General features: G+C 59.6%; 1 protein-coding gene across 3 annotated transcripts in view; it reads left to right on the forward strand.

The window, feature by feature from the left end:
* The window catches only part of ABCC1 (ATP binding cassette subfamily C member 1 (ABCC1 blood group)), a 90,889-nt gene that overhangs the window by 37,581 nt on the left and 40,852 nt on the right, over nucleotides 1-12,456 (forward strand). For all 3 annotated transcript variants that reach the window (XM_081298716.1, XM_081298715.1, XM_081298717.1), the window contains exons 6-10: nucleotides 381-442; nucleotides 1,618-1,749; nucleotides 7,970-8,203; nucleotides 8,816-8,993; nucleotides 10,172-10,333. In XM_081298716.1, the coding sequence (XP_081154842.1) occupies nucleotides 381-442; nucleotides 1,618-1,749; nucleotides 7,970-8,203; nucleotides 8,816-8,993; nucleotides 10,172-10,333 (768 nt within the window). The remainder of the gene's footprint in view (nucleotides 1-380; nucleotides 443-1,617; nucleotides 1,750-7,969; nucleotides 8,204-8,815; nucleotides 8,994-10,171; nucleotides 10,334-12,456) is intronic.

Genomic DNA, 12,456 nt, shown 5'->3' on the forward strand with positions numbered 1-12,456 from the left:
AAGGCAGGGCTCCAGTTCTTTGGCGAGCACTTAGTAGGTGGTCAGGCAGGAAGCACTTGCTGAGTGAGTGAGTCCACTGGGGACAAGGGCACCCATGGTGCAGGCTGTCCTGGGTGGCAGGACAGGCAGGCTGGCGCTGCGGCACCTGTGCCTGGAGGTGGACCCTTGGGGACATTGGCTGGTGAAGCAGGAAGAGCAGCCGTGGTCTCTTCCTCCTGGGGCCCAAGCACGGAATCCGTGAGACGCAGAACAGCCTGGGAGTGGACGCTGGTCCCTTGAAGCAGGGCCGGTCTGCTCGCTGCTCTTCGCCCGGCTCTGGCCGCGATGGAAGGTGCAATGCTCACCTCCCTCTCCCCCACCCTGTGCTCTGTCTCCTCCAGAACCCTTGCCCGGAATCCAGCGCCTCCTTCCTGTCCAGGATCACCTTCTGGTGGATCACGGGGTAAGGCCAGCGCCCCAGGCCTGGGGCGGGTGGAGGGGGGAAGGGACCCATGAAGGCGTCCCTCGGCTCAGCTCCTGTCCCAAGTCTTCCTGCGCCGGGCGCTGACCGTCCCCAAGCTCACGAACCTGAGTGTGAGACACACGCAGGCCTCGAGCCGCCGCCCTGGGGACGTGGCTCCCTTTCCCTGGGCTGCAGCTTGGGCCAGAGCCTTTCGGGGAGCGAAGGCGGTTTGGAGGTGTCTAGCACATTGTGTAGAGACAGACAGAGGCGGAACCATGGCACCAAGGTGGTGAACGAGGTGAATTCTTTGTACGGTTCCTGGGATCTTTCTGTAACCTTGAGATTGTTTTCTAAAAGGTGAAAATCATAGGTCCACTTTTCTTTAATTTTCAGTTGTAGGTGGATATAATATCTATTTATTTATGTGGTGCTGAGGATCGAACCCAGTGCCCCAATGTCCCCAGCGGCCCCCCCCCCCCCCCGCGGGGGAGGCAAGTGCTCTGAGCCACACCCCCAGTCCCTGGTTTCGCGTTTTATCCTGAAAGCCCTCAGACACTTAGGCCAGGACTGACCAAGCACCCTAATCTGGAATCTGAAATCCAAAACTGTCTAAGCCCGACTGTGACACCGCAAGTGGGAGATTCCACCCCGGACCTCAGGTGACAGGTCATAGTCGAAACCCAGGGGCACCAAAAACACTGCGTGGAGTCACCCCGGGCTGTGGAGAAGGTGGATCTGGGACCCCGATGAACCTCGAGCTCAGACTTGGGCCCCTCCCAGCCATGCATCAGCACGTGTTCCAAAGTCTGGAATTCACAGCGTCTCCCCTCCCACGCATTTTGGATAAAGGATAAAACTCAATGAGCTCATCCCTCCACGATCGCAGTGCTTCACTGCCGTGGCCTGTTGGAATTTGCACCCTGTGCGGTAAATCAGCATCACCCTGATGTTCCTGATTATTCTGTTCATGTCTCTGCAAAGATGAGGCCACATTCCCCGGGCAACCTAATGGCCTTCACTGCAGTTCCGTAATCTGCCCTCTGTCCATCAGTTTGGCTCTTGCCAGTGGTCAGCTGCCTGCGGCTGTCATGGAAGGGCCCTGGGGGCCTGGAGTGGGACCCGCTGCCCTCTGTCGTCCCCCGTCCACCCTGTCCACCTTTGTGTCTTGGCCCCAGGTTGATGATCCGGGGCTACCGCCAGCCCCTGGAGGCCAGCGACCTCTGGTCCCTGAACAAGGAGGACACGTCCGCACAAGTGGTGCCCGTGCTGGAGAAGAACTGGAGGAAGGAGTTTGCCAAGTCCAGGAAGTAAGTGCGGCTCCTGTCACCCCCAGGTGCCCCGTCACCTCCCTCCGCCACTGTGCCCGGCCCCGTGGCCTCTGATGGCGTCCTTTCCCCGGGCCACAGTCTGCCGAGTGGGCTGGGGCCTTTTGGGGGAGCAGAGGCGATTTGGGTGGAGAAGAGAGACAAGGTCTGTCCTGCTGCCGAGTGGCTCTTGGTGACGCAGCGGAGCTGTGTGACTCTCTTCCCGAGTCCGCGGTGGTGTGGCCTGGCTCCAAGCCCTGGTGTGTTCCCGAGCGTTCCTGCCGTTGGGGTGGGTCCAGCCTGTGGGGTGACCCTGGGGAGCAGGGTGGACCGGCACCAGCAGCTCTGCCTCTGTCTGGCCCTCACTGGATCCACGCAGCAGATACAGGGGACAGGGCAGGCGAGGCCTGGGCTCAGGGGCCAGAGCAGGACAGGCGTGCTCCAGGTTTGGTGCCCTTGGCACGCGGCGTGATGAGGCAGGTGGGGAGTTGAGATCGTGGCTTTGAGTGCCAGTGTTGGGTGGGATTAAGGTGAGGTGAGGGCGAGAGCGTCCCATGGACTGTGTTAGAGCCGGTGGTCAAGGATGGCCTCTCTGAGAAGGTGACGTTCCAGTGGAGACTCTTTTCAAAGGAGGAAGCACATCGTGTGTGCATCCAGGAGAACGGCCTTCCCGTTGCAGGAAGCAGCCCGTGCAAAAGTCCTGAGGCCCCTGGGGAGGAACCAGGGGGCCACGTGGCTTGAGCAGAGGGGGGCTGGGGTGGGGGCAGGAGGAGACAAGGTAGGAGGCGCTGGCGGGCGCTCCCAGGGCTTGGCTCCAGGTGTGGTGAGAAGACAGCTTTGCAGGACAGTGGTGTGACCTGAGTTCTGTTTTATGGCAACCCCGGGGCTGCCCTGGAGGAGACGGGGAACAAGAGCAGAGGTGGGGACAGGTGGGGCCTTCACTCTGAGCCTCGGTGTTGCCCTCCGAGTGTCTGCCGAGCAGTCACGGGGTGAGTGTCATCTGACAAGCCGCGTCGGTCCTTGGCACGGCCTCTCACGAGAAGGGGTGCCGCCCCGCGTGGGTCTGGGCTGCAGGTGTCCCAGGTCTTTGAGAAACAGTGAGGGGTGGTGGGCGGGAGGGTCAGCCTCCGCTTCCTGGCCCCTCTTGCTCCTCTCAGAGGCCTGGTCTGAGCTGCCTCCCGGCTCCTACCTTTGGGTTTGAAAAATCCAGGGCTTTGCTGGTTCGGGTGAGGTGGCTGTGGGTTCTGCGCGGCCCGTGGCCACCGTAGCTTGGAGCTGTTTTGGATGGTGGTTACGGTTGGCACGGGTGCAGGAGGGTTTGACAGCTCTGGAAAGAGTTGAGCAGTGTTCAAAAAGAAGTTACCTGCCGCCAGCCGTTCTGCTCCCAGGCAGACACCCAAGAGGCCTGGAAACTCCCAAAGACACGTACAGACCTGAGGCCGTGTGTCTGTGGTGGCTCAAGCTGAGCCACCCGCTGGTGGATAGATGTGCAGACCACGGTTCCCCCACCCAGTGGGCTCCTAAGCAGCACCCAGGAGTGGACTGTGGATACACACAACAACACGGCTCAACGGGAGAATCCTTATGCTCAGTGACAGAAATCGGACAAAAAGGACCGTAGCCACTCCTCCTTATCTGCAGGGGATTTATTCCAGAATCTTCCTTGGACACCAAAAATCTGCAAACACATGAATAACCTACCAGCCTATCTGATTCTTAAAAAAAAATCAATATGCTTTCCCCAGACTTGAAGTAGAAATTAAGGGCAAGGAATTTACAGTAAGGTGACATGTATTTCAGGGTATAATTGTTACACCAGCTAAAATCCCAACTGGCCCCTTTGTGTCGGGAGATTGTGTTGTTTGAGGATGTCTGGAAGCATCCTCATCTCAGAGATGAGATTTTACAAAGCGCTGACCAACACTTGGTGAAGTCCTGAGCAAAATACAGTCTTTTTTTGATTTGTGCAATAGTTGCAGTCCTAAAAAAAAATAATAAGTATAGTTATTTCCCCTTATCCACAGTTTCACTTTCTATGGTTTTGTTCCATAGGGTCAACTGTGATCTGGAAATATTAAATCAGAACTTCCAAAAATAAACAGTTCATAAGTTTTAAATGGTGCTCTGTCGATGCGACATCCCATTCCCTTGCCTTGGATGTGAATGATTCCTTTTTCTAATGTGTCCACAGTGTATACGCTACCCTCTCGGCAGTCATTTAGTAGCCATCTTGATTATCAGACCGACAGTGCTTGTGTTCAGGTAATCCTTAGGTAGTAGCCTAATGCTGGGTCCCAATGCCTGTGTCATTTACCTCCCGTCGTCTTATCACACGGGCATTGTGTCATCTCGCACCATCTCAAGGAGACTCCAGTAAGATATTTTGAGAGAGGCCACGTTCACATACATTTTATTACAGTCTGTTGTGATTGTTCTGTTTTATTCGTCGTTAATCTTTTACTGTGCCTAATTTATAGACTAAACTCTTTCATGAATGTGTAGTTTTAGGAGAAAACAGTGGATGTAGGGTTTGGGACAATTGGTGATTACAGCCGTCTGCTGGGGGCTTGGGGCCATATTCCTCACAGTTAAGTAGAGGGACTAGTATTTATTTAAATATGCAGAAATATGCCCTCTGCACAGATTCGTATCTGGAAATGGAGGTTCACGCGGGTAATCGTAAGCAGGCTTGCCTTCTGCACGGACGCCTGGTGGAATGACCGTCTTCCTTGGGGACTGTCTTGCACAAGGCAGGAAGGTACAGAAGAGCTGGCACCTGGGCTCGGGTACTTGGATTCCTGAAGCAAGGCCTCTTGGGACCCTTTGTCGAGGAACAGAACAAGGGCGACTCCATCTCGCGACGCTCACGTTGGTTCCGCGAGTCAAGTTGAAGCCCAGCCGGGGCCGCGTGGGGGCCTGGCTGGCGCTTCCCCTCCCACCTCCCCTTTCCCAGTCAGAGGAATGAAGCATGCCGGAGGGTATCCCTCTCTTCCCCTGGAGATCAGATACGGGGACGGGGGGTCGAAGAGAGGGCTCCAGGCGCGTCCAGAGCATCCCGAGCTGTGGGGGCTGAGACGCGGCCCTTGCAGACACCGGCCGTCTGGTTTCACAAAGGACGAAGCCGTCAGGGCTCCTCAGGGGCTCTGGTTGAAGGCTGTGGGGAGACAGGATCGCCATCGTCAGGTTTAAGAGGGAACTTTCCAGAGTGGCCGTCGGGAGGTCATTTCATGGACGTAAAAGGGCTGAAGAAAGCAGAAACGAAACATTGGAAGAACCGGATGAGTCCTGGTGAAGCCACCTCCCGGTCACGTGGGGCAGGAGACAGACCCGAGCAGAGGCCTGGAGAGTATTTTCGGGTTCCTCTGGGTTCGTCGTTGTCGCCGGTGACGTTGAGTTTGTGAAGGAGGCGGACAGCTTCGTTGCCGCTTGGTGACGCGGAACTTGAGCGCGAGTGGCTCCATTTTAACTTTCCGCCTGGTTGTTGGGCTCCTGCAGGAGCTTAGTGCCCCACAGGGGCCTCCCATGGCTTTCATTCAACAGGCCACTCTGTCCCCTGCCACCCTCTCTGGCTGTCCCGCCCCAGGCTCTTGCCACTCTGAGGCCGGCTCCTTGCTCCTTCCAAGGCCCTCAGCCCCGGCCTTGCTCGGGCGCCGGCTCCCCCTGGAGCATCCTGTCCCCCCCCAGCCACCTCCTTCCTCATCAGGGCCACCTCCTCCAGGCAGCCCCCCCGACTTCTCCTCTCACACAGCTGCCAGATGTGATTGCTGGACTGTGTCCCTCCCGACCCCCCCCCCCCCCGACTGTGGCACCTTCCTGGTCACCTGCGGGCCTCTTAGTCAGCATTGGTGGGCGAGTGGCCGATGGTCTCCCCTGCCCTCGTTGAAGCTGGGCCCAGGGAGCAAGGCCCTGTGTCTTCCCGGTCCTTGGCTCCCCCTTCCCTGCCTCCTGTTCTGGGAGGTTTCCTCTGACTCAGCCCTTCCCCGTCCAGCACTGGCCACACTCTTCAGATTCTTGCTTGGTCCACCCCCTTAAGCTCCTTCCCTCCCTGCTCCGGGCCTCTTGTTCACTGGGTACTTTCCTTGGCGCCCTCGGCCTCCCTGATCCCACGCCCTGGCCACCAAGGACCGCCCTGGGTTGGGGAGGCCCGTGGGGCACTCAGGAAGTGGTGCTGAGCTGGCCAAGCTGGCCCCTAGGCGTGAGAAGAAACTGGACTCCAAACGCCAGCCAGGAACCCAGCTTCGAGGAAGGAGGACATGGAGCAGGGGACAATCTAGGGCGGGTGACTAGTCCCCTGTGGCTGGGACTAAAGGCTCTCCTCCTCAAAGACGTCCCCCTCCTGACCCCCAGGACCTGGAGGACGTCCCATGGCACAGCAAGGGGTCTGTAGCTGTGGGTAGGGTGGTGTTTTTAGCCGACACTGCTCCGCACCATCTGGACAGGCTTCTCTCCAAGAGGGAGACAGATCACAGAGGGGACATGCCACTGCTGGCCCTGGGGTGGGAGGAAGGCGTCACAAAGCAGCAAGTGCATGTGGCTTCTTCAACCAGAAGGGACAAGCACTGATTTCTCCTAGAACGTTCAGGTTTCCCACTTCCAGAACTGTGAGATGATTCGTCCATTGGAGAAAGTTGCTTTGACTGTTTGGGGAGAAGAGAGAGGGGGTGTATCAGTTAGTGTCTATGGCTGGGCTGTGTAACAAGTTATCCCCAAATGTAGCCACTTAAAATAGCAATGGACACTGGTCCGGGATCAGGGGTGGGCTTGACCGGGTGGTTCTGGCTCGAGGTCTCCCAGGAGGGTGCTGTCATGCGTCAGCAAGGGCTGCATTCATCTGAAGGCTCGACTGGGACGTGGGGCTACAAGACCTGCTTCCTGGTTGTGCCCAAGTTGGCAAGTTAGGGCTGGCTCTTAGCAAGGGGTCTCATGGGGGGCATCTTGGATGGAGTGTCCTCGGGACATGGATTTGTCCAGAGTGAGTGGTCTGGCAAGGCAAGATGCAGTCCATGCTGTACTGCCAACCTGGTCTTGAAGTGGTGCACTCCTTCCTGCCGCACGCCCCTCTGCGTGGGAAGGACTCCCGGGCACAGACACCAGTCTGGGATGTCTGTTTCCGCTCTTAAGGAATTACTAGCTATTTCCAAAGGGACGGCGTCACTTTCTGTTCCCACCCGCGGCGTAAAGTGCTCTGACTTCTTGATGCGTCACAAACATGATTTCATGACGTGGCCTTTGGCTCCTGCCCTCTTCACGGGTCGGAAGACTTGGCTTCCCGAGGGACGAGGGTGGCCAGCGTGCTTTGGTGGCCACTCTTCTTTGGAGGGTTCTTTACGGGTCCTTTGCCCGTCTTTGAAGCAGGGTGCTGTGTCACAGGACTTGGGTGCTGTGTGCGTTCTGGACACAGGAGCCTTGCCCGGTGTCCGGCGCAGACCCTTCCTCCCGTTCTCTGGGTTCTCCTTTAACTCTCCCGAGTGTCTTTTGAGGCACAGGAGTGTTTTCTGTTGAAGTTCCGACACTGTTTTTCCTTTGGTCGCTTGTGCTTTGGGATGACGTCGGCTGCAGACTCTCTTGCCGAGTTCAGGGTCAGATTCCTCCTGAGGTGTAGAGACCGCCAGCTCTGCGTTGCTGACCGCTCCGTGCTGAGTTGGTTTTTGTGGGCAGAGCCAGGCCGGCGTCCATAGCCATTCCTTTGCACGTGGCTGTCCTGTCCCTGATACCGTGTTTGGAAAAGACTGTCCCGTTCCCGGTGGGTGGTCTTGCCAAAGGTCCTGAGCTTCCTGGCTGGACTCGGAGTTCTGCTGCCGCGATCTCTGGGTGCCCGTCCCTCTGCTTGTCTGGACACCTGGTGTCTTGGGGTCAGTCCCGAAGCTGGGACGTGCGAGTCTCCTTGGTTCTTCGGCGGGGCTTTGGGTTTTCCAGGTCTGGGGTTCTGGCGGGGACCCTGGGGCTGGCGGTCCTCTAAGCCTCACGTCCAGTGGCTTGTTCAGTTTCACAGCAATAGGAGGTGGCTTCTGCCTCTGTCCCCATTTTATAGTCGAAGCAACTAAGGGCTGGAGAGGTCAGGGGACTTCCCTGCAGTCCCTCAGAGGACAGGTGGCCAAGCCAGGATCGGGACCCGAGTCCATGTCCACTCCCCTGCTGCCCCCCCGTGCAAAGCTGTCCGTCTCCGGGGCCTGGGCTGCATCTCCGCTGGCCCCACCGCCCCTTGACCCCACTCGTGTTGCAGGCAGCCCGTGAAGGTCGCGTACTCCTCCACCAAGGATCCCGCCAAGGCCACGGGGGGCTCCAAGGTGGACGTGAACGAGGAGGCCGAGGCCTTGATTGTCAAGTCCCCGCAGAAGGAGCGGGCCCCGTCCCTGTTCAAGGTGCTGTACAAGACCTTCGGGCCCTACTTCCTCATGAGCTTCCTCTTCAAGGCCATCCACGACCTCATGATGTTCGCTGGCCCTGAGATCCTGAAGTAAGAGTCCTCCCTCCCTCCCCGCTCCCCCGCTCCCCTGGCCTCCCGGCTTGACCTCTCGTTGCTGTACTGAGGACCCTAGTGTCCCTCATGCTGGGGGGACCCACACCACGTCCCTGTCTGTCCCGGCTTTGCTTTCTGCTTGGCTGAATAGCTGAGCTAAGGCACTGTGGTCAGACAGACAGACTCCCCGAACCCAGGGTGGGGAGGGCCTGGGACACAGCCCACGAGCCCATGTCGCCTAGAAGTCAGGGCGAGGTTACTTCTCCCCTCCTCTGTCTCCCTGGGACCTCTGGTTCCTTCTCTGTCCCGCTTTACCTCGGTCACCTTGTCCTCTAGTTGGTCCCCTTTGGGTGACTCTCTGGGGGTGGACAGAACAGTGTGAGGACCCCAGGGCAGGGGCTGTGTTGGGAGAGGCCAGCCGCCCTGCAGCCCAACACCCAGGGGCCCTGTGTGCGCCCTGGACTGACCTGTCTGCCCGCCTCGCGTGGCTTGGAAGTTGCCAGAGACGCCTGGGTCCCGCTCCCTGGGTCCTGCTCCCTGGGTCCTGCTCCCTGGGTCCTGCTCCCTGGGTCCCGCTCTGTCACTCAGGGCTGTCCCCCGCCCCCGCAGGCTGCTCATCAACTTCGTGAACGACACCAAGGCCCCCGACTGGCAGGGCTACTTGTACACGGTGCTGCTGTTCGTGAGCGCCTGCCTGCAGACGCTGGTCCTGCACCAGTACTTCCACATCTGCTTCGTCAGCGGCATGCGGATCAAGACCGCCGTCATCGGGGCCGTCTACCGCAAGGTGGGTCCCTCCAGGACCCTGGGGATCTGCAGCCCTGCTCCGGGGGCCGGAGGGCGAGGGGGGCTGAAGTGACCCAGGTGGCGAGGGGGGGCCGCTGGCCAGGATCCAGGGCCACCGTGCGGGATGTCTGTCCCTTGTCACCGTGAGTCCCTGTGCCAGGGAGGTGGGCTGCAGGTCCTCGACGTGGGGCTGCCCACGTTCTCTCCCTCGGTGGAACCTAGGGGGGCCGGTTCCTGCAGGATCGAGCCTGGCCGGCACCTGTGCACATCCGGCCTCTTAGATGTTTATTTTTGCGTGTGGAGCTGGGTGGAGCTCAGGCCTGGTGTGGGCCAGACGCTGAGCCACGTCCCCGGCCCCCAGGTCGGACTGGAAAGGAACCCTGTTTTTTTCCCGTCCCCTCACTTCTTAGCCCCTGGGGTGGGGACTGTGTCACTAGGGAGACAGGTCACTAGGGAGACAGCTGGGCCTGAGGTCCCCAGCCCTGTCTGCAAACGGGACTCACCTGGGGGACCCAGGCCTCCTGCCCAGGCTGCACCCCGAGGGAGGGCGGGGCAGGAGTCAGTGTTCCTCAGACTCCTCGGGCGGTGGGCGGTGGGCGGTGGGCGGTGGGCGGTGCGGGGACCCGGGGCCTGGTCCAGGGAGGCTACACTGTAGCCCTGTGCCCACTCCCCAGGGATGTTGGGCAGCATCTGCTGACGTCAGGTTGTCACAACGTGTGTGTGTGAGGGGGGGCATCTAGTGGTGAGAGGCGAAGGAGGCTGCTAAGGGCCCACATCACCCTGGACAGCCCCAGAAGGCTGATTCAGCCTTGGCCATCAGGAGGGCCACTCTGAGGGACCTTGTGCCCTTTGCTGGGGATCGGACACCAGCCGCCTCAGCCTGGCCTTGGAGCTTGTTAGAAACGCAGACTTTCGGGCCGCCCAGATCTGCTGACCCGGTGTGTGTGGCCACTCACGTGTGCAGAGCCCACTCTGGAGGGCCCCGGAGGGCACATTGAAGAGCCCAAGATGGAGGCAGACGGACCTGGCCAGATCCAGGAGGGCCGTGGGCAGCGGCGTGGCCCTCGCGAGGCAGAGGGCCTGGGGAGATGGGAGGAGATGGGTAGTGTCCTGTCCTGTCCAGGGCCTGGCGAGCCGGGGGCTCCTCGCCTGCTCACCCCACCTCTGCTTCCCCCGCAGGCCCTGGTGATCACCAACTCCGCCCGCAAGTCCTCCACGGTCGGGGAGATCGTCAACCTCATGTCCGTGGACGCACAGCGCTTCATGGACCTGGCCACGTACATTAACATGATCTGGTCGGCCCCCCTGCAGGTCATCCTGGCCCTCTACCTCCTGTGGCTGGTGGGTGTCCGCGTCGTCCCCTTGAGTGCCCGGGGGAAGGGGTGTCTGATAAGAGCCGCCACAGCTCAGCGGTCCCTCTTGCTGTCATTGATGTGTTGTTTTCTGGCCCACGAACCCCTTCCGGGACATTCCTGCTGTCCCCGAGTTGTGGGGATCATGTCCTCTTTGATGGCACGGGGTGTGTGCGCATTTGTCTCCCCTTGACGGTGTGTGTGACTAACAACCCTGCAACATGCCCGCCGTGTTCCTCCCCCGTATCCTCTCAGATGTGACTAGAGTCCCTGATAAGTGCCCAGTGGTGTTGGTCAGGATTTCCCCAGGTGTGGATTTCCCCGGGTGTGGATCTCCCAGGAATCCATCTTCACATCAGCAAATCAAGGGCGTTTGGGGGTGAGCCAGACCTGAAAAGTCCCGGGATCTGTCTTCAGGCATGGATGGATCCAGGAGATCGAGCAGGGTTTGAGGGTCACCCCCAGGATCACTGTTTCTTGGCCCCTTTTCCTCTTTGTTCTCAGTGGGATTCCCCAGGGGGCTTTGGCCTTGTACCCTGTTTACCCAGAGCAGGGCCACAGCAGAGAAGCCTGCATTGCTCTGCCTCCGCCGGTCCTGTCCCCGTCCCTGAACCAAAGTCTGCGGCCCAGGAGGGAGAGGCCTCTGGCTGGCCAGCCTGCCTCAGGTGGGCCCTCCCGTTGTGGAACCGGAGTCTGTCCACCTGGACAGAGGGCTCCCTGAGGGCAGAGCTGAGGAGCCTGGAGGCTGGAGGCCCGAGCATGCCCTGTCCCTCCCCACCTCTGGCCCTGCCCAGGCCCCTCCTTCCTCCGGGAGTCCCCCCTCTGCCAGCTGGTCTCCTCCCTCCTCGGGCCCTGGCTCCTGCCCTCCTGTTGGCCCTCTTTTCCTTTGTTTTCCTTTGCTGAATCCCAGTGGCTTTAGAGTAGGAATCACCTGAGGTACACGGCCCCTTCGTCACGCCGCCATGTCGGCCGTGTGGGCATGTGTGTACGTGCGTGTGCGCGTGCGTGTGCAGGCGTACAGCATCTAACCTGTTTTCATATCTCGTGGGTGTAACTCCAAGGCCAAGTACACAGTAGGGACCCCCAGATTATCTGTCAATTTGACTTTAATTGACCATTTTTTGTGGCTACAGAGAGCAAAAGTGAATGAAGTCTTTGTAACAATGAAACTTCAAAGAAACACACACGAGCATCTTCCCTTTCTCAGAGCTAGGGGGAGAACGGAGGGCTCCCACAAGCTGGACCTCTGAGCTACGCGCCCAGCCTCCCACGCCAGACTTTAAGTCTCTAAATGACCTCCGGGCGGATGCCTGGGGGCGTCTCCGCTCCTCGCAGGTCCTCCTGGGGGTCAGGGTGTTTCGCCCCTCTGAGCGCTGCCTTCAGGACTGGTGTATGAACCGTTGGGAAAACGGCTTCCCGCCGCCTCTTGCTGGAGGTGGTGGTTTGCAGCCGGGGCTGGTGGCATTGGGGGCATCGGGGCAGGGTAGTTGTGGGCTGTGGGCCTCCCGTGGGCGGTGGGAGGTTCAGCAGAGCCCTGACCTCACAAGGGGCGGGTGGCACCCCACACCACTGTGATGGTGAAAAGTGCCTCCCGAGGTTGCCGGGTGTCTCTTGAGGACAGGTGTGTCCCTGCTCGGGACCGCAGTAGGGTCTCTTTTTTCAACATAAACCCGGTAGAGGCCCCGGAACAGGCTGCCCGGGTTCAGATCGTGCCTCTTCTGTTTCCAACTCGGGGACCTTGCGAGTGTTTCTCGATGTCCTCTCCTCCTCCGTCTCTAGATCCACAGTGACCATGGCCTCTCATGGTGGGGCTTTTGGGGCAGATGATCGTTCACGCAGGTTCTGTTCGTAGAGTGGGGCCTGGCAGGGAGAGGTGCGGGGACACTTTGGCTACTGATATTTGCTCTCAGAGTTGCCGCTTTGGTTATGGAAGGGTGTCACCTTCCACCTTGAGGGCCGAGTAGTTTCCGCGGCTGAGGTGTGTCCTCATACGGGGTGGATCGACAGCAGCACTTTCCTAGAACTGGGAGTAGAGGAGGGTGGACACTCGGCTGAGCTAACGAGGCTGCTGTCGCCAGTCACGCCGTCCTGCAGCTCCAGGTGTGGTGCCGC

The sequence above is a fragment of the Spermophilus citellus genome, assembly GCF_964194105.1.
Source record: "Spermophilus citellus genome assembly, chromosome: 6".
Classification (NCBI taxonomy): domain Eukaryota; kingdom Metazoa; phylum Chordata; class Mammalia; order Rodentia; family Sciuridae; genus Spermophilus; species Spermophilus citellus.